We start from the raw sequence: 22,986 nt of genomic DNA, 5'->3' as shown, positions 1-22,986 counted from the left end.
CTTCTCCCTTTGATCACTGCATCACCTTACTTTTGCCTATATCAACTTTCAGGTTTCCGCTTTCACATACCCTCCTGAACTATGCCACTAGCTGCCTCAGTCTCTCTTCTGACCCAGTCACAAGCACATATCATCTACAAACAACAACTGGCTCACCACCTAAAATATTTGAGGATAATGCAAAGATCATGACAAATGATAGATGAAGACTGTTTTATTATGAAAAGACAGTATAGTATTCATGCCTGGAGGCAAAAGTGGAAAAATAATTTTGATGCCAGATAATGCAAAGTCCTGATGGGAAGAATAATTGAAAATTGGATCTGCCCCAGCTTGGAATATGCAGCAGTAGTGTGGTCATTACATAAAAAAGGAAAATATAAGAAAAATAGAAAAAATATAAAGAGCAGCAACCAAACTAATCCATCCTTACTACAGTTTTCACAACTTAGAGAGGAATAGAGAATATGGACACAGGATCTGAGGTATGGGATGAAAGAATATCAAGAGGATATTGGCAAGAAAAAAATAAAGATAGATTAATAAAAATGTTAGGAAGCATAGCTTTTCACATGTCAATTTGCAGAACAAATTACATTATATATTCCAAGCCAAAAATATGAATGAATTTAAGGCATATTTTTATCAATGGAGATATAGAAACAAGACTCCAAGAGCACAGCTCCAATCCTGTGAACTAAAACTACAACTGCTACTACTACTAATTGTTCTCTCAGGTTTCACTGAGTGGAGAACACACAATCCCAAAGTAATTGGTAATGGTCCTCAGACTCTCTCATAGATCTCTCAGGGAAGAAACTATGGTCTGTTGTCTGTATTGTACTGGTGTGGGACTGTTTCTATGTCACCAGCTGAAAGTAGTAGGAGGGGAGTGGTCACCCGTAGTCAGTTCTCCATGTGTGAAATGGTATAAGAAATATGCCTCATCAAGAGACCAAGTTTCACCCCAGGGGGCTGATGGGTTTTGAAAGTGGACAGCTCTGATGTTAATCTTACAGGACCACCACAAGCTGGTAGCTGTCACTGGTCCCTACTTCGGTATACTTCAATTAAGTAAATGAAACTGGGGAGGGGGAAGATAGCTCTGCAGCATGCAGACAGTGAAGTGGGGTGGGGGTGGATGACAAGAGTTGAGTTGCTGCCTGACATGGGGAATAAATCAATGCCACAAGTGTCTACTTCATGGCCACTTTTCCTTCCCAGAGTAAGGGCCAACATATGTGCACAACCCAGTGAGATCCACAAATGTGCAAGACCCATGAATGGGCCTTGACACTACTGGAATGACAGTTCAAAAAAATGAAAATGGTATGAAACCTTTACTTTGAGACTCAAAGCACAGAACTCATTATAAGAAAGCACAGACATGGAAACTACTCCTCAACATGAGTGAATGTGTGCATTCATACATACATACATACATACATATACCAAGGGATTACCCTCCTCTTACAAGGGAGGTAGCCAAAGTAAAAAAGCATAATTCCACTCCCACCCATTTCATGTATGCATACTGGGAAAACTTAAGAGAAATAGAAAAAAATACAATATGAAAAACTAAATGAAAAATTAGCAAAAATATGCAAATAATAATTAACTCATACGCAGCCCTTCACAAGGAACTAACTTGCAACAAATATAACAAAATCACCAAACCTGCTTCTTGTAAAACAAATTATAAAAGAAAAGAAAAAAAAAAAAAACACCAACCTGCTTGCATGATTTCTGGTGTTGTCTGAACAGGTGGTCAAAGATGGCACCATACTCCTCATGGATCCTTTGCATTTCATTGATGTGTTCTGCCACCTGTTCCATCACTTTGAGGGCCTCTGGAGGTGAGGAAGCAGAACAAAAGTTATGGTTTGACATTGGCACAAATGCAAAAAACAAGCAAAAGTAGAAGCTGAAGAAGTAAAAATAATAATGACAACAAGGAAATGAAATAGCAGCATTAGTGCAACAGTAGCACCAATAGTGTTGTAATGCCTGTAGAAATAGTAACATCAATAATATTAGTATTAGTAACTGGAGTTGAAATTCCAGCAGTAGCAGGGATAGGTATTGCAGTATGTGTTATATTGGCAGTTGTAGTGGTGATGATAACAGGAGAGTTTTAATTTTTCAATTATATAATAACATATTATGGTTGTAGTTCTAAGACTGAGGAAGAGGGAGATGGGAAAGTACAAAGACAAAAAGGAATACAATCTGAAGACTGTACAAGAGTGTGGACATAGAGGAAGATGAAGGTGAGTTGACACTTATAGGATGGAGGAGGAGGAGGAGGAAGAGGAAGAGGAATAGTAATAGGAGAAGAAAGAAAAGGAAAGAAAGGAGTGCAGAGGGTGAGAAGAGCAAGGATGAAGAGGATAGGACCAAGGAAGGTAAGGAAGGGAAGGAAGGGAAAGAGGAGGAAGAGAATGAGGAGGAGAAAGAAGGGGAAAGGAAAGAGGTACAAGGAGGATGAGAAGAGCAAAGATGAAGAGGGTAGGGCCAAGGAAGGCAGTGATGAATACAAAGAGGAAGAGTAAGAGGAGGAGGTGAAAGAAGAGGAAGTCTTTATGGTACAGAGGGTCATTACCCCAGTGAGTGTTATGACTAGCCGGTGGACAAACATGTTACAAGTGTGGTGGGGTCTCTGACTTGGCTACCTCCCTTATAAGGGGAAAAAGTCCATGGTATATAGATGAAAAAAAGAGTGTTAGACTAAAGAAACATGGACTTTTCAGGAAGAAGGATGAGGCCTACTATTACACAGATGTGAGACTGGGTTCATGGAATGCTGTAAGAGAAAAGGTGGTTGTGAAATACTCGTAGTTTTATAAATGTGGCACTGGTAATGTCTTTGATGGTACTGAGGATGATTTATTGTTTGAAGAAGATATTGATGAACTAGATCCTATTGCAAAGAATTCCATTGTAGAAGATACTGGTAATATGGATGCCAACAGTGAAAATGAATTTTCAGGCTTTGAGGATGATGATAAATTTCTAAGCTTAGTGCATGATGACTATATAAACTTTTATGATTTTTTCTATTTTTTTGTTGTTTGCTAAGTATGGTGTAAAAACACTCATCAATAATGCAAGATGGCACTAGAGAAGGCAGATTAGGGGTTTAGGTTGGAGTTCAATGATATATTGTATAGGTTAGGAGAATAGGTTATATGTTGAGAAGATAAGGAGAATGTTGCATGAATGTTTGCCCAGCTTTAGACTGCTAATGAGCCATTATTGTGAATCAGTTACATCAATGCCTGAAGTGCAAATACTATTCTTTGAATGAAGCTATGGTGGGTGTAATAAATTATAGTCTGGTGGCTGTAATGAATTATGTTCTCATGGGTGTGATGACTATGGAAGGTGGAGATCATGTCAAAGATTTTAAAAATAGGTGGCATAGTGATGAAGAAAGTTTTGGGTTAGAATCTTTTTTACAGGATGTTGTCTCAAATGTCAAACCTACTGTTTTGAGAAAGATTTGGTTGTTTTGCTGTTAGGTGTCTAAGGTGGTCTAGTTTTATTTCTGGACATTAAGATGATTCACCGTGATTAGTTTCAATTGAGGCAGAGGTTTGTGATATGACAGATTTTCAGGATGTCTAATTTGAATTACATAATGGGAATTTGAGGCTTTAAAGCTATATATGATGCATCATTAAATTGATTGGAATTACTCCTGTTTGGTACATTGAATCCTAAGATGCACATTTGTATCCATTAGCTTTTGAGGAGTGATTAATCACATAATCATTTAGCATGATGTTCCATAGTGATTGAGTTCCTAGTTGGGGCAGCTGAATATTTGTATCAGCATTTTGTGTTTGGATATCATGGTAATGAGGTTTGTGAATAAAATATTACATGGTTAGATTATCATATAAAACAGCAGTTGCTCATAATTATTTTTAAGTTCCTGTATTGTGAAAGGTAAACTGTATTCAGGGTCCTCATTCTAGGTAATTTGTCTTAGTGACCTAAGGTCTTAAGTAGTCATACTGATTTGATGCATTCATATTGATGTCTGTATAATTGCCAGTTTTCAGACAACCAAGGATCCCAACACCCTGATAGTAAATTTATAGATACACAAGTTCTATTTAACACCTGTGATAGAAAAAAAAAAAAAAAAGTGACTAAAATGGGACAGACAATATGACAAGGCATCTACTCTCTGTAGCCCCAAAGGGTAAATTCCTAAAAACAGTCAAGGCATAAAAAGGTCTGGGAGTTTTCCAACCAGAACCCTAAGGTTTGGGTCTTAATGTGTATGGGTGTGGTACAGATGAGAGTAAAAGGGAAGAGATAGGCAGTATGTTTGTGAGAAGAAAGATGGATGTGTTGGCACTGAGTGAAACTTAGTTGAAAGGTAGGGGATTAGTTTGAGTTTGGGAGTGTAGTGGGGAGGGTGTCAGGAGTGAAGAGAGAATGAGGGAGAGAAAGGGTGGCTATACTAGTAAGTGGAGAGATAGGTACGCATATGGTGGAGTGGATGGAGGTTTCTTCAAGGTTAATGTGGATGGAGGTTTCTTCAAGGTTAATGTGGATGAAGGTGAAACTGGGAAGGGAGATGTGAGTCTTTGTAAGTACATATGGGTCTGATAGTGAGAAGAGTGTAGAGGAAAGGGAAGCATTTTGGATAGATATAAATGAGTACATAGAGGGTCTAGGGAGACATGTCAATGTAGTGGTATTGGGAGATCTTAATGCTAGAGTAGATGAACCAATAGTTGGAGTGGTTGGGAAGTGTGGTGTGACAGGATAAAATTGTAGTGGACAGTTGATGGGAGATGTGTTTAGAGAGTTGACAGCTAACACTGTGTTTAAGAAGAAAGTCAAGCATAAGTAATCTTGGGAGAATTTGACTCGTACTGAAGTGGCTTTGCTATGGATTTGTTGTGTCTTGCTACATTGCTTCTGACCCAAGGCAATGGGTGAGATGTAGGGATGACCTGTCATCCAGGGAGAGCCAGAAAAAGAGGGAGGGAGGAAGGAGTGGTGAAGGGAGTGGAGTGGGTGGGGATGGAATATGTGGGAGTGGAATTATGCCTTTTGAATTTGGCTACCTCCCTTATAAGAGGAAAAAAGCCCTTGGTATATGTATGTATCTAGTAGTAACAAATCACTATAATTAACCTTTTCACTAACACACTTGGGCCGAAATTATCTGTGTTACATTGTAGAAATTATCGTTTACAAAGCTATCGTGGCATCCAAGAGCACACTACCAAAATGCTGAATGCATCACATATATTACCTATGCTTTTTTGAGTGCCCAAAAATAGCATTATAGAATTAACATGCACACAGGTAAGCACCAATGATGCACCAATATGAAAATTTCTTCAGAGTTGAATTGAATTGAATTGAAAAATTTATTGATAATTTACATCAAATGGATGTAGACAGTATACTGTTCTTCACCTTCAACCACAGTTTATGTTTTATACAGTATGTTGTTGCTCAAAGAGCATTACAATTGTGGTGCAAATTTTTTAGTGTTTAAATCTTCTTTACTATATCATTATTCAATATCCAACATACTTGTTCTTCAACAGATGTTAGAGAATTACTTCTATATGGTCGTATAAGTTCACATTGTAAAATATAATGTTCTAATGTGTGCACATTTCTCTCCTGACATATCTGACAGCTTTCCCCATTCCTTCCAGTTATCTGCCAGTAATATTTATACCGCAGTCTCATCCTCATTATGACTGTGTCTACATATGATAAATTTTCCCCATAGGTCACTTTAGCATTTTGTAATACATATAGGTAATGCTGCAAGCTTTAACCATATACAATAACCTCATTCAGTTTTATTTGTACCCATTGCTCTCTCCTCTTTCTCATCTCACTCTTTATCTTTATGCTGGTAATACTTTCTATGTCTAAATGTGGTTGTTTCATTGCATTTCTAGCCAATTCATCAGCCATTTCATTCAAGTGGCTTCCCACATGTGATGGTATCCATATAAATTGTACATGATAATTCCTTTCTAGTAATCCTATAACAATCTGTTTACATGCATTTACTATATGGTTATCATTCTGTTTACTTCAAAGAGCTTCCAAAGAGTTTCTACTATCTACAAGTACATATATGTCTTTAACCATCATTTTTACAAATTCCAATCCTCCATGGATAGCATGTAACTCAGCCTGTATATACCTAGTTGTATTTTACGGGATGAGAGCTATGCTCGTAGTAACCCGTTTTTGTATCTCTCCACGTCCAGTTTGTTCTTAAAATCGTGTATAGTTCTGGCATTCACTGTTTCTCTGTTCAGTTTGTTCCAGACATCGATCACTCTATGTGGGAAGCTATTTTTTTCAGGTCTCTTCTGTAACTGTCTTCCTTTAGTTTCTTTTCGTGTTCTCTTGTTTCTCTTCTGTCCCACTTTAATAGGTCGTCTCTCTTGAGAACTTCCATCCCTTTCATAATTCTGAAAATGGTCAACTAATCGCCTCTTTCCCTTCTCTGTTCCAGTGTGGACAACTGTAATTTCTCCAAACTTTGTTCATATGTCAGATTTGATAGTGTGGGTGCCATTTTTGTCGCTGCTCTTTGGACTCTTTCTAATTTTCTTATTTTTGCTTGGTGCCCACATTGATACAGCATATTCTAATTTATGTCTTATCAGTGTATAAATTATTTTTTTAACCATCTCCTCATCTATGTAGTCAAAGGCCACTTTTATGATCTTAATAAATTGTAAGTCTCTCCAAATAATTTATTTACATGTTTGTCAGTTGTCAAGCAGTGGTGATTCTCGGGGGGAGCCTGGGGGGGGCCATGGCCTCCCCCCCAGTTTTTCAGCTGGCCCTCCCAGTTTTTTTGCATATCCTATTTTTAAATTATATATATATATATATATATATATATATATATATATATATATATGTATATATATATATGTATACATATATATATATTGAAGTTCATCTCATATCTCTTACTTCATTCTCATATCTTATCCAGGTCATCTTGCAGCGATCTGCAATCTTCTTCTGTTCTTACTCTCTTGAGTAATTTGGCATCATCAGCAAATAAGTTTATGTAACAATTTACTCCTTCATCCATATCATTTATGTATATAGCAAACATTAAAGGAGCCAAAACAGACCCTTGTGGGATGCCACTTTTCACATCTTCCCATTTCGAATTTTTGTCTCTAAGTACCACTCTCATTCTTCTCCCAGTTAAGAAATCCTTCACCCATTCCAACAGTTTGCCTTGAATTCCTATTTTTTCAATTTTACTTATTAATTTTTTGTGTGGTACTTTGTCAAATGCTTTCTGCAAATCCAAGAAGGCGAAATCTGCCCATCCATTTGTATTATTTCAATTAATCTCGAGTAAAAGCAGATTAGATTTGTGGTGCACGATCTTCCACTTCTAAAACCAAATTATTTGGGGTTTATTATTTTGTTATCTTCCAAGTGTTTGGTCCATTTGTTCCTGATGACCTTTTTGCATATTTTTCCTACTGTGCTTGTGAGGGATACTGGTCTGAAGTTTGTAGGATCTTCCCTATTTCCTCCTTTATATATTGGTACTATGTTTGCATCTTTCCAATCTTGCGGTACCTTTCCCTCCTTGAGTGAGAAGTTAATTATCTTGTGTAGTTTGTCTCTCAGCTCACCTATACACTCTTTCAGTATCCAATTTGCTATTCCATCTGGTCTGTGCGATTTTCTGATATTTAGGCTTTGTATTTGGTCTCTTATTTCTTTTTGTGTTATCTTTATTTCTTTCATCATGGGTGATCTTTCTTGTTGCCATCTTCCCAAGATTGTGAGCTCTCAATTGTAAAAACAGACCTGAAATGTCTGATCATAACTTCTACCATCTCTGTGTCATCTATGTATTCTTTATCTCCTTCACGCAGTTTCACTATTTCATGCTTATCCTTTAGTTTGTCATTTATATATCTGTAAAAGAGTTTAGGTTGATCCTTACATTTGTCTATGATATCCCTTTCATATTCTCTTTTTTCTTTCCTGCGTATATTCACATATTCGTTCCTAAGTTTTATATATGTTTTTCTATCTTTTTTCCATTTTTTCCAGGCTTTGTCTCTCCTGGCTTAGCCTCAGTACACCTTTTGTTGAACTAACATTTTATATAAATCTCTTTTTGTTTCCTTTTTGGTACATATTTATTAATTCCTTCTTTGTACTTTTCTTTGAATATGTTCCATTTGTCTTCCATCTTTGTTTCCTCTTTAGAGAATTTATCCCAATTTGTGTTTTGGAATTTTTTTCTTAGTTTTACAAAATCTGTTTTGCTGTACATAAATCTTCCTTCTCTATGTTTATCATTCCTATCTACATTGTTCTGTTCTTTTAATTCAAACTCTATTAGTATATGGTCACTCTTTCCAATTGGTGTTTTATACACCATTTTGTTCACAATATCTGGTTCAGAAGTTAATATTAAGTCTAGTTTTGATGGTTCCTCATTGTTTCTATAACTAGTATTTTTCTTAACCCATTGCATTAGGATGTATCCGATGGTCATATCCAGTAGAATGTTGCTCCAAAGCTCATCTCCCCCTTTAACTATCATTTCTTCCGAAATTATGTCTTTTTGCATTGAAATTGCCTATGATTACTATGTTTCCACCCTCTTTCACTACGTTTCCACCCTCTGTGTGGATAATATATTGTCACCAAGTCTTTTGCTGTTTCATCAATATAACTGCCATTACAAGAGTAGTCTCTGATAAATACTCCACATCCTGCTCGCCCATTATTCAAGATAGACCCATCGCAGTATATGTGTACAGAATTCTTTTTAGGGACTTCATCAATCTTCTTTAAAAAAAATCTGCTTTAGATATTCCAGATGCCAATCATCTTTCTTTCTTCCAAGATGTACAATATCTACTGTGATGCAGTTTTCCTGCCAGGGTTTAAACCTTTTATTTGCTTGTGGATGTTCACAGTATGATAGAACCCCGTATTCCAACATTACTAAATATAGTGTTCTTGCAAATTTAGATACATTTCTTTTTTCTACACTAAAGTGTTGCAATGCAATAGTTAGTGCAGAATTAGGCTGTCTCCAAACATGTCTAAGGACAGCAGCTATAGTCAGTTCTTTGATTCTGCACTCAATACTGGGTAGATTTAGCTCTATTCTCATAATATCAATTCTAACCTTTCTTTGGCAACCCTATGTAATCCACATTGCTTCGTTTTGAATGACTTCAAGCTTATGTATTTGTTTTCTACTGTACATTAGTAGAACTGGTGCCACATAGTCAATCAATCAATGAATTGTGCTCATGTATTCATTCATGGGATCACTCATTGCTGAGTATGAGTCTCTACACGAACTAACATCACAAAGTGAGATTATGACTGGTGTGTGCGCAGGTGGCTGATGAGGCCAATACGTGACCTATACACACGGTGACAGTGAGGGCAGATATGGTGATGAGTATAGGGTTGGTTTGTTGTTATCCGTTGTTCTGAGCGTTCTTTGCGGTGCGTTCTCTTCTCTTCCAGTTTTGCCATTCTCCTGGCTTCTAGATGCTGAACTCCATTGGCGATTGTAGTTCTCAATTTGGGGCAATCACGGCTAGCTTCTTCCCAGGAGTCAGTGTTGATGTTATAGTGGTCCAGGCAGCGTTTGATAACATCTTTGTACCTTTTCCTCTGGCCTCAACGAGATCATTTGCCGTGGGTCATTTGAGCATAGAGAACTTGTTTAGGGAGACGATCGTCCGGCATCCTGTTAACATGGCCAGCCCAATGAAGCATATGGTGGGTTATCGCAGCTTCTATGCTTTGGGAGTAGGCCTCTTTCAGGACGCTGGTGTTGGTGCGCCTGTCATGCCAAGAGATTCCGAGTAGTCTACGTAGGCATCTCTGGTGAAATTTCTCCAGAGCTTTGATGTGACATGCATATGGTACCCACGTTTCTGTGCCATACAGGAGGGTTGGGATCATGACGGCTTCGTAGACAGCGATATCTTAGTTGTCTTACGAATGTTGTGATCATCGAACACTCTTTGCCTAAGTCGCCCAAAAGCTACACTAGCACTGGAGATACAGTGTTGCACTTCAGCGTCAATGTTTGCCGTTTGTGACAGGAAGCTGCCAAGGTAAGAGAAACAATCAACATTCTTTAGAGGTACACCGTTTGCAGTGATGGAGGGTGGTGAGGGAGTAGTATTAGGTGGAGGCTGGTAGAGGACTTTGGTCTTGCTCACATTCAGCTTCAGACCGAGTCTATTGTAGGCCCTAGTGAAGGCATTCACTATAATTTGGAGATCTTCTTCAGTACAGAAGTTGACAGAGGTGTCGTCTGCGTACTGTAGTTCTACAACGGAGGTGGTGGTGGTTTTCGTGGTTGCTTTCAGGCGGTTGATGTTGAATAGTTTGCCATCGGTACGGTACATCAGTTGCCCACCTAAAGGTAAGTCGTCCTCAATAATGTGGAGGATAGCAGCCAGAAAAAGAGAGAAGAGAGTAGGTGCAATGACACATCCCTGCTTCACTCCAGTACGGACTTCCATAGGGTCCGTCATATCACCATTGCAAAGGATGGTGGCTTGCATATTATCATGAAAAAGTCTAACTATCTCAATCAATCAATGAATTGTGCTCATGTATACCCCTCTTAGGACAGAGATTCCTGCTCTGTTACCCTTCCATGTCAGAGCCTTTAAAGGTCTTAAGCGCCCTTTGCAGGAATTTCTAAAGCTGTTTATTTCATGCACTTTGCTGTGTGATGTGTATCCTGTATACATTCCAGAGTATTTGTATACATCAACTTTTTCTAAATTAGTTTGGTTCAAAACTAAGTTAAACTGCTTATTATTTCAAATTTGAATTTTGGTTTTCTCATTACAGATTACTAAACCCATCTTACAACAAAGTGTGCCAAGGTTATTTAGGGCTTCTTGTAGTATTCTCATATTTTTGCATTGCATTAGGATGTCATCTACATATATGATAACCTGAGTGCTGCTGGGAAACTCATGTTTTGCTATGATGTTCATTAATACATTAAATAGAGTAGGACTCAAAACACCACCTTGTGGAGTTCCCAACTCAAGCTCTTTTTTTTATAGAATATGACCCTTGTAGCTACAACCTTGCCTTTCTATCACTCATATAGTTTTTATCCATTTAAGTAGTTTCCCAGTGACTCCCAAGTTCACAAGTTTTTCTAATATCACCTCTTTATTTGCCCAGTCAAATGCTCCTTTTATATCTATGAATGCTCTGCAGGTAGCCTTAGGATTATTTAAGCAGTTCATTACACAGCAGTGCTTTTTCCTTATATGAAACCATACAGGTTTGGTGATAGTAACCCTTCGATCTTGTGTAACAATCTGTATAGTATTACCCTTTCCATAGTTTTACAGAAGCAGGACATCATAGATATTGGACAAAAGTCGCCATCGTTCTTTGGAACCGGTATAATTATAGCATTTTTCTATTCCTGTGGTATATAACCCGTTTCATATGACATATTGATCAGATCTAATAGCGGTCCATTCTTGATTCTAGCCAAGTAATTAACGATATCATAGGTTGTTCCATCATTTCCTGGTGCTGTTGATTTTCCATATTTTAGAGCATTAAGTAATTCTTTGTGTGTTATAGGTACACACATATCAGCGGGTAGTATAATCTGACACTTTACAATATCTTTTCTAAAGCTGCTCCTTTCTTTTAACAAAGTCTGCACTTCTGGTGGTAGTTCATTTAGACTAGTAGATTTAGACCCTTTCATGATGAGTTCATTTGCTTTCTCTTTAGCATCAGGGAAGGAATTTTTCTTACAATGAATTCCCCTAACTTTATTTACCTCTTTCCATATATCCCCTAGATTTTTTGTTTTGCCCATTTTCCATAAAAAATCCATCCAATATCTATTTCTCACTTCTTGTTTGTTTGCTGTACACATTTTCGCAGTTTCGACACCACAGTATCTACACCGAAAGTCGCTCTGACATTTCCATGCCATATGTCCCCACTTTGAACACTTGTAACATAACACTGGCTGATCTATAAATTTTGCTACCTTTCTATATCCAATACCAGATATAAATACCTTTTTGGGTACATCTCCCTTTATAAGAGCAATCAATTGATTCTTTTTTCAACTCTTACCTCACGATGTTTAGCCCAAACAAAGTGTTCATCATCCAATAGGAAGTTAAGTTCTAGTATAACAGGTACATGAATACTATTACTTTGGTGAGTTTCTAGATTGGGTCAGATACTTTCATAATGACATTATTAAATCCTATGGTGGTTAGTATTTGCACTGCCTCATCTCCTTCCACAGTCGAGTACGTTCTGTTACGCCCTTCTTTGAGAAGTGGTTTGAATTGTTTGCATTCCCTAGTGTAACAGCCAATAACAATTGTTCATGAAATGTCAGCTGCGTACCACTTGGAAAGTACAATTTCTTCCTCTCTGTACTTACTTTGCTCATCTGTTCTGCTCCTGTCACACTGAATTGCTGATCCTTTTCTTGCACTAAGGTTTCTTTTCTAGCACATAAATTAATATTCAGCTTCTTGTGCTGGGCATTTTCACTATCACTTCCTCTGTTTTGTCATGCTAGTTGTCGTCGCCTCTTGTTTCTCTTGTTGACTACCTTCTGCCATTTCTTATCCGCTGCATCTACAGGTGTTGGCCATTGCACTTCCATAACCAACTTGCTATCAGTTAGATGCAAGTCATGTTTCAATAATGCTATTGCAGTTCTTTCTTCCTCTAAATTGTTTCCAAGTTCCTGACTACCACTCGCTCCAGCCATGGTGAAAGGCGTGGGCCACTATGCCCAGCGATCATCGTAACTGCTCATTTGGTTACCAGGGGTTCACAGCTTGTTAGTAACCACTAAGCACTGTGTCATAGCGACAGTTTCACACCTCCAGGTGTAGGTCCATACTCGATGAAAGCTAAGCATGGAATGTGTTCTTTAGAGTGATATTTCGGTTCAAAATGATAGCCCATAACTATACCATCTATCCACACATCATGCCTGTTGTCAGTGATATTTAGGAAGACAAGACTATTTTCAATAGATGATGAAAAACTCTCAGTCACTGAAGGAATTGTCTGTTTCACTACAGCATGACAATGTTAACTGAAATGGCTTGGTTTGGTATATATCATGACATCATCAGAACTAATACCAAGAGTTGGCATTGTGGGTATATGAGGATGCCAGTGTCAGTGTCTTGATTATATTTATTTTGTAGTTGTAGCTGAGTGACCCCTGAATTCTGTGAACTGGCTTATGTTTTCTGTGTTTATTATCACTCAGCGAAAGAGAATGAGTAATATAGCAGTAACTTTATAGTTTATAATGTGAGTACTGTGATGCATCAATCATCGTACCTCAGGCGATGTTGCACATGAGAATTTGACTCATACTAATGAGGTTAAAAATATCATCAATAAATTAGTCAATGGAAAGTTAAATATTTACAAAAGCAAAAGGATCTGGGAGCATTGGTCATGGATGATTTATCACCTGACATGTCAGCAAGATTTTTGACAAATATAAAAATGGTTTATAATTATGTGGATGAAGAACAGATGAAAAAAATAATAATAATGATGAAAAATAAATAAACAATGATAATAATAAGTAAAACAAAATAATAATAGGAAGACTGATTAACCCCAGATTAGAATAAACAGTGGTGATGCAATAACTACACAAAATCTATTTATATCACAAAGCCTTTTTTGCCCTTATAAGTTAGGTAGCCAAGTCAAAATGCACATACCAACTCCCATCCATTCCACTCCCAGCCACCACCCTATCCTCCCTCTCATCTTAGCTCCTCCTGGATGAAGGGTCATCCTTGTCTCCTGCCCACTGCCCTGGGTCAGAGGCAATACAGCAATATGCACTGCATCCATAGCAAGGATGCTTCACTTAATCAGTGACCCCTCTTTCCAACCCCCTCACAAAATGGGAGGATATAAAACAGATCAAGAGAATACGAAGAATGTAAATTAAAGTGACCCCCCAGCCTATTAGGCAAATCATATAATAAGAAGCTAGAAGCTTTGGATATGCCATCATTCTAAGACAGAAGTGGAGGACATGACATGATTATTGTGTTCAGGTCAAAGAAGGAAGTGGACAAAATTTGGCTCAGGATAGGAGGGTATCATGAGGTCATGGGAACAAACTGAAAAAGACCCCATATTTGAAGGATATCAAGAAATATATATTTCCATACAGATGCATAAATCCCAGGAATAGCCTAAATGATGATATAGCCCAAGCTATAACCATAAACAAACTTAAAGTCATGTATGGTAGATAAGGAAGTAACAGGGCACCATAAGTATGGTTCCATTCTTCAGATAAATACAATGAGGTACATACATACTGTACATACATACGTACATGTGTATATATATATATATATATACAGACGCTCCTCTACTTACGTTCATTCGTTTTACGTTTTTTCGATTTTATGTTTGAACTGACTGTAAAAAAAAATTGTAAAGATTTTTTTTTTTAGTGAATTTTTTAGTTTATCGTGCTCTCCGTAGTTCAAACGATGCTTACGCATGACGCTGCGTCCATTGTTTACATGGCACAAACGACAGACTGAACGTGCCTTGCCTCCTCCTCCTCCCCCTCCTCCTTCTCCTCCACCATCTCAATTTATGTTGCTTGAATTTAATTTATTTGAAATTAATGTTATTATTTTACAATGTTATGTTTATAATTAATGATTTAGGGGTGTTTTATAAGATACAGTAATAGAATTTATATACGTATAGTACAGTAACAACTTACGTTCATTTTCACGTTACGTTCGGCCGTTCGGAACCTAACTAAAACGTAAGTTGAGGAGCGTCTGTATATATATATATACCAAGAGAAATATAAGTTAGATTTGTCATTTAGAACCCTCTATCATATACATACCGACAAGACGGTGATGCTCATCTGAATTGGGGTCAGTAAGATTCTTGAGCTGCTGTAGAAGGAGAGGATACTTGAGGATTCGCTGGATGGGCTTGATGAGGTATGATTCAAGAGTGGCCGAATGCTGCTGCCGAGGGTTGCGAGAGGCTAGAAATTCTTGAAGTGCCTGATTACCTTCACCTACAAAAAAGAAAAAGAAAAAGACCAACTTGATTATGTAATAACAAATACCAATTCATCCAAGTGTTTTCATGCAACTAAATACATGGGAAAGTATGCAACATGAGAAAGTTGAAAGTAAATGTGGGTAAAAGCAAGGTGATGAGATGTACAAGGGGAGAGGAACAGCATTGTATGGAGCAGAGACTTGGAATTTAAGAGAGGCAGAAAGGAAAAGTTTAAATGTGTCTGAGATGAAATGTCTGAGAAATATGGTAGGGGTTATTAGCTTGGATAGAGTGAAAAATGAGGTGAGGAGTAGAGCAGAAGTGGAAAAGGAGATGGCAGATAGGGCTGATGAAAAATTATTGGGATGGTTTGGGCACATGGAAAGAATGAATGATGAAAGATTAGCAAAAGAGGTGTGGAAGGCAGAGGTAGAGATAGTGAACTTGAGGGGATGATTGTGGATGAGATGGATGGGGTGAGGGGGGCATTGAGCAAGATGGGAATGTCTGTTAAGCAAGGAAGGATGAAGGCAGGAGATAGAAAGAGTGATGAGTAACTGTGTATAGATGATACTGTTATACAAGGAAGGGAGGAACAGGGGATGGGAGAGTAGGGGTGCTTGTGTGTGAATGATATTTTGAAGCATCCCAAAGGGATCTTTCACTGTCTTCTCTTTTTTTCCATGAGGGGATGGAGAGGGGAGGGGTTACTGATTAAGTGAAACAGCCTTGCTATGAATGTAATGTGTTGTCACGTATCATGTGTCACATAGCAGTGTCATGCAGTAGCTTATGTAAGAAGTGCTAGGAAATGCTCGTCCATGTATCCACACAAGAGTTATGTAATATCATAAATACCCTCACTTAATATCTTATGTGCCATGATATATCTAAATTGGATTTGGTCACAATTAAGTTATGTTAAGGTATATGATGAAATGCAGGACCATAAACATAAATATATATATATATATATATATATATATATTTTTTTAGAATGTATACTTTCCTAAAAAAAAAGGCTCCTGGACTCCAGCTATTTACGAATATATATATATATATATTAGTTACAGACCTCTTCAGTAAAAATATGCAGAGTACGGTGGAGTACAAGAAACAAACAAAAAGGAATGAAGGTTCAGAGGTCATGCACATAACAATGGCATTGGAAAGTTGTGCTATTATCATACGAATGTGTGTATTAGCAAAATTCAGATAGGTAACAAATGATAACGTGTACACCTTTCTCACACATAATAAAGATATGTGACAAATGTCTGAAGGTATCAAATTATTTTTTCACACATACTCCCTCATCCCCATCCTTTACTCACTCCCTTTCATACATTACAGCATCATCCATACACAACCATTCTCCACTCACCCCTATCTTCTGCCTTTTCCTTCCTCAACAGACATTCCCCTCTTCCCCAATGCCCATTTTATCCCATCCATCTATCTCATCCTTGGTTGACCCTCATGTTCAATTCTTCCACCTCTGCCTTCCACACCTCTTTTACTAATCTTTCTTCACTCATTCTTTCCATGTGTCCAAACCATCCCAATACTCTTTCATCAACCCTATCTCCCAACTCCCTTTCAACCCCCATTCTCCTCCTCACCTCCTCATTTCTCACTCTATCCAGCCTAGTAACCCCTGCCATACTTCTCAGGCACCTCATCTCAAACAGAAGGTATTTGACAAAGAACCACATAAAAAGTTAATAAGAAAATTTGAAATAATAGGAGGAATACAAGGTAAGCTGCTGGAATGGATGAAGGATTTCTTAATTGGGAGAAAAATGAGAGTGGTACTTAAAGACAAAAATTAAAATTGGGAAGATGTGAAAAGTGGCATCCCGCAAGGCTCTATATTGGCTCCTTTAATGTTTGCCATATATATAAATGATATGGATAAGGGAGTAAATTGTTACATGAACTTCTTTGCTGACGATGCCAAATTACTTAAGAGAGTAAGAACAGAAGAAGATTGCAGATCGCTACAAGAAGACCTGGACAAAATATGGGAATGGAGTCAGAAATCTGAGATGAACTTCAACATTAAGAAATGTAGCATAATGGAATTTGGAAAAAGCAAAAATAGAGTATCAGGTCAATATAGAATTGAAAACAAAGAAGTCAAAAAAGTTGATTCAGAAAGGGACCTGGGAGTAATCATCTCAAGTGACTTGACACCTGATAAACATGTCAATAAATTATTAATAGAAAGTGGCCTTCAACTGCATAGATGAGGAGATGGTTAAAAAAATAGTGGTTACACTGATAAGACCTAAACTAGAATATGCTGGAATACTGTGGGCACCCAGCACAAAGGAGAACATAAGAAAATTAGAAAGAATCCAAAGAGCAGCGACAAAAATGGCACCTACACTGTCAAATCTGACATACGAACAAAGATTGGAGAAATTACATCTGTCAACACTGGAACAGAAGAGAAAGAGGTGATTTATTGACCATTTACAGAATTATGAAAGGGATGGAAATTCTCGATAGAGACGACTTATTAAAGTGGGACAGAAGAGAAACAAGAGGACACGAAAAGAAACTAAAGAAGGACAGTTATAGAAGAGACCTGAGAATGAATAGCTTCCCACATAGAGTGAATGATGTCTGGAGCAAACTAAATGGAGAAATAGTCAGTGACAAAACTATACATGATTTTATGAATAAACTGGATGCAGAGAGATACGAAAACAGGTCACTACGAGCATAGCTCTCGTCCCGTAAAATACAACTAGGTAAATACATTCAAACTCCACCTCTCTCATGTTCCATCTTTCTGCCCCATACTGTGCTGTCACCACAATCACTCCTTCATACAATCTCCTCTAAGCATTCATTCACAAATGTCTATTTCTCATTACACTTTCTAATCCAACAAGACATTTACTTGCTTCTCTCATTCTACATTCTACCTCCACCTCCACTCCCTTTCCCGCCACATTCACACCCAAGGATGCCAGCATCAGTGGCTTGATTGTATACATATTTTTTTATAGTTGTACATGAATTACCCCCAATTCTGTGACTTGGTTTGATCACACTTTCTGTGTTTATTATTACTCAGAGCAAAAGAGAATGAGTAATACAGCAGTGACTTTATTTCATAATGAGAGTAGTGTGACCCAAATTACATATGGGAGCTAATGCTGCACACAAGAATTTGAGTCGTACTGAAGGGGTTAAGTAAATTACTATATAAGTATATAAGGGGGAAGGAGCCTATTGGTACATAGATAGATATATATGATGATCCCTAATTTTCAAGGAGGAAATTATGTTCTAAGTTACACTTGCTATAAAGTTTACCCTTCCCCTGGTGCAAAGTTGAAATTTTATTAACCTAACTTCCACTTACAATAGAATGCACCAAGCTTTTCATAACAGCCCAAGAATGTTTTCCCAGGTAGTTTGTTATTCTGACCACAAAAAAAAAAAAATATATATATATATATATAAATATATATATAAATATATATATATATATATATATATATATATATATATGTATATATATATATAAAATATATGTACATATATCTATATATATATATAAATATATATGTATATATATATATATATATATATATATATATATATATATATGTATGTATTATTCAAAGCATCCTTTCATGCATTCATACCCCAAAAGACTCTTTCCCACTTACAAAGGAGGCGGCTGAGTGACAGCATATGCCTGCACTATACTGATCCAAAAACCCATCCATTATCCCTCCCATCTTAGCTCCTCATGGATAAAGGTCATCCCTTTCCCTTGCCACACTGCTAGGGTCAGAGTCACTGCAGCAAGACACAGTACCTCCACAATTTCATTACTTGGCAAACCCCCTCTCCACACACAAACATTTCACTACGAGCATAGCTCCCTTTCTGTAAAATAAAACTAGGTAAATACTAGGTCAACACATGCACACACACACATTCACCAACTTAAGAACTATACAGAGCAGACAACAAGAAACACTTTTTTGCTGAATCATTTCCTCACCCATTCATAACCACTCTCCACTCACAAGTACCTCTTGCCTTCTCCCTTCCCTTCTTCACATACAGTACTCATGCATCCAATGGTACTTTCATTCTATCCACTTCAGTCTTGGTTTTCCTTCAATTCCCCTCCATCCATTTCTGCTTTCCACACTATTTTTACCAGTCTTCACTCATTATTTACATATGCCCAAACCATCCAAGTATTCTTTGATCAACCCTTTCTGTCAACTCTCCATCACCAACTCTGCCTCACTTTGTATGCTATATTGTCAGCCATTTCTCACCAGAACTTAAACTTAAGTGGTCCATAACAAAAAATAATGATGTTACTTACTGGGATGAAGAACTTTCTGTGCCTTGGAGTGCGAGGCACAGAAGGAACTGTAGAGCTTGAACTGATTGGAGTAGTATAGGAAGGCACTGCTCACGCTGTACAACACATTCTGAAAAGTAGATGAATAAATTTTTAAAAAGGGATTAATTGAAGCAATTTTACCAATTTCATGTAGGGGTCCTACCTTTAGCTACCTTCAACAGAAAATAATTAGTTGGCATTAGCCATAATCTAAAAAAAGTTCTTATGAAGTTCATGGTGCTAATCATGAATGCCTTAATCCCATCAGCCTTGGGTCCTAGCTGACTCAAGTCACCTGGTGTTACATCATTTGCTTGAAGCCAGAAACATTGTGTGGTGGCAATATCCAATACAATTTAACAAAAGAAGTCTTTGGTTTAGAGGAACCAAAATGGACACTTGAAACCTAATCAGACCAGGGTCCTACCCTTGCTTGAGAGCACTTATCCTTTCAGCCTTGTGTCCACACAACAGCTGATGAAATCCCAATGGACTTCTTGTTTTCTAAATCTGGTGGTCCAGCAATTCACCTGTCTAATCATACCAATATCTAATCCTGATTAGCAGATATGCCTGATTCAGGTTTGATGAACTCCCCCATTATAATGTGAAAACAGTCACACTAAAACATTAAAAAAATCAAACCATCTAAATAACCATTACCTGTAAAGCAAAGTGGCTAGGCAGGAGAGAACTTCCTCACCCATTTCACTTCTATCACATTGCAGAAATCACTCATGTTTACATGCAATTATGGGTCAAAACAGTAATAACTACTGCTTCCATTAATACATACCTTAAATTCGTGTGGGTGCTCAAAGCGTGCAAATCCTGGTTCAATCTCGAGAGCTTCCTGAATAGACTGAAGGAAAAGACGCTGGAAGGCTACAATCTCACGGATGTTTCCGAAGAGTGCAGTCACTTCAGCTGAACTTAGGAAGGAAGCATTCTTGAGTGGTTCCAGGTAGTTTTCTAGAAGATTGTTGAGGTGCTGTTGAAAACAAAGTTTACGTTAAGTGTCACACAGAATCCATGTTACTATCATGGTCCTAATTCTCCTACATTACCAAATCACTATTGCCAGTGCACATTATGCAATTCTGATATGCTTAAAACACTAAGAGAAAAGTGGAGTCAAAATGAGCTCAAAAAGGCTAAAAGCACAAGATTCAGCCTACAGGAATAAAAGTTCATCAAGGTTTATAAGAAGTTCATATAAGCCACACTCAACTACACAGCCATAGCCTGGTTCCCTATTATCTTGAAGAAACACAAGAAAGAAGAAGAAAAAGATGACATCAAACTTAAAAACATGTGCTAGGTATTTAGTTTAGTGCAGTTTCACACTGAACTGCCCAACCAATGTAAAGGTCATCTGGTGCAATACGCTACATCCTATATATCAATAATAATAAAACATTTATCTGTAATTGTTTCTGAATTATAGTCTTCTCAAAACATGACCTTGTGTTTCTGTCAAGGCTATTCAAGGTCAAAGATCATCATGCCAAGTGAATGCCTATCTGCAATTTCCTGTTATTAAACACATTTCTGCAAAAATCATTGGGTGGATCTTGAAAGCTATTTTGAAAACCCTTCCAAAGGAGGTATGTTGATGCACTTCTGTAATTACTTCCAGTTGTTTCAATATGATAACTGTATAGATGTTGAAGGTACACAAGCATTCACAAGCTGAATACTAATTGAATATAGATTGTTACGCAACTGAATACATTTGCAGCAAAGGATACAGACTGATCAAACATGGGGCTAGAAGTACTATCATGTATCAGGAGCAGTTTACTTGTAGTGAAAGCATGCAGCCACCAGAGTTTGAACCACCATCTTGGCATTTACCATTCTTCTACCAACTAAAGGCTGGTCCCCAACTTAAATGATAGTAAGCAGGGTTACTATCATCATCCAGCTCTATGCTACCCTTTACAAACACAAAACATCCAAAGTGTAGATCCCTTTCAATTTCATTCATTCCTTGCAAAATCCCTTGATTGCTCAATATCCATACTTACCTTAACATAGCTTCTTTCAGTGTCGACGAGTTCAAGGATGACCTTTCGCAGTCTCTCACCATCTGACAGTTGTCTGGAGGGTGTGAGCTGGGACTGACTCTGTGTGGACGTAACAGAGCCTGTGGGACTTGCACGTCGATCCACAGGAGACCGGCAGCATCCACTCAGATCCGAACTCTGCCCAATGGGAAACTGGTGTTCCATTAGAATACAGACATGTTAGAATGGTACCTATGGTAATAATAATTGTTGCCTCAAGTTTCACTGACTGTAAACCCATAGGCCCAGTGACTGGCAATGGTCCTCAGACCCTAGCATAGATCTCCCTGGGAAAAATCTTTGAACTGTTATGTTGTATTAGTCTAAGACTTTCTATGTCACCAACTGAAAGTAAGCAGTAGGAGAGTAGTCATCATTGTTAGCTCTCCGTGTGTGAAAAGGTGAAAGAAATACAGTTGAAGTTGATAGAGAGAGATCTTGGGTCTGGTCCAATGACCAAATGTCTACTCCATATGGCCACACCTCCCGATGGGGGTGGTAAGATTGACAGGGTTTGAAAATTGGCAGTAGGGAGATGATTCTCTCCATTGTCCATCTTGTAGGACCACTACAAACAGGTACCTTGCATTGATCCTTGAAATGATGTTTTCATCTAAATATTAACCAAATACCAATGTAGGCTATGCAGAGAAATAAATAAAACAAAAATAAAATGTATAGTACTGGCTTTGCCTAATCAGAGATGAAAATAATTGCAAAATATATACTGATTATATATGAATAAATTCTATGGGTCCATAAAACAATACATACATATATCAAAGGCTTTTTTCCCCCTTATAAGGGAGGTAGCCAAAAAACAAAGGCATAAAAACCACTCCCACCCATTCCATCCCTAATATACTTCTCTCCTCCCTCTTATCTTGGCACCTCCTGGATGACGGGTCATCTCTGCATCTCGCCCAGTGCCCTGGGTCAGAAGCAATGTCGCAAGACACAGAGCACATCCACAGCAAGGCCACTTCATTAAATCGGTGACCCCCACTCCGTCCCCTTATGCAGAAAAGGAGAATACGGGAAGAAAGCCATTCGGGCTATGTCAACTTATTTCTCACACATACTCCCTCACCCCCCATCCCCCACCCACTTCCCCTCATGCATCACAGCATCCTCCATACACAACCATTCTCCATTCATCCCTATATTCTGTCCTCTATCATCCTTCTTCAACCAACATTCAACTCTTTCCAAAAGCCTATTTTACCCCATCCATCCATCTCATCCTAGGTCGACCTCTCATGTTCACTCCTTTCACCTCTGCCTTCCACACCTCTTTTACTAATCTTTCTTCACTCATTCTTTCCATGTGTCCAAACCATCCCAATACTCTTTCATCAATCCTATCTCCCAACTCCCTTTCCACCCCCATTCTCCTCCTCA

General features: G+C 37.9%; 1 protein-coding gene across 8 annotated transcripts in view; it reads right to left on the bottom strand.

Moving 5' to 3' along the window:
• sif (guanine nucleotide exchange factor still life) overlaps positions 1-22,986 on the bottom strand; it is a 544,491-nt gene that overhangs the window by 131,331 nt on the left and 390,174 nt on the right. For all 8 annotated transcript variants that reach the window (XM_076204845.1, XM_076204847.1, XM_076204849.1 and 5 more), the window contains 5 exons: positions 21,547-21,738; positions 20,313-20,507; positions 19,496-19,604; positions 14,963-15,142; positions 1,732-1,850 (listed from right to left, as the gene is read on the bottom strand). In XM_076204845.1, coding sequence (XP_076060960.1) covers positions 1,732-1,850; positions 14,963-15,142; positions 19,496-19,604; positions 20,313-20,507; positions 21,547-21,738 — 795 coding nt within the window. The remainder of the gene's footprint in view (positions 1-1,731; positions 1,851-14,962; positions 15,143-19,495; positions 19,605-20,312; positions 20,508-21,546; positions 21,739-22,986) is intronic.

The sequence above is a fragment of the Oratosquilla oratoria genome, chromosome 21 (genome assembly GCF_046742065.1).
Source record: "Oratosquilla oratoria isolate Oo_2021 chromosome 21, ASM4674206v1, whole genome shotgun sequence".
NCBI classification, from domain to species: Eukaryota; Metazoa; Arthropoda; class Malacostraca; order Stomatopoda; family Squillidae; genus Oratosquilla; species Oratosquilla oratoria.
Note: the sequence above shows the minus strand (reverse complement) of the source record. Positions and strands in the feature narration are given on the sequence as shown.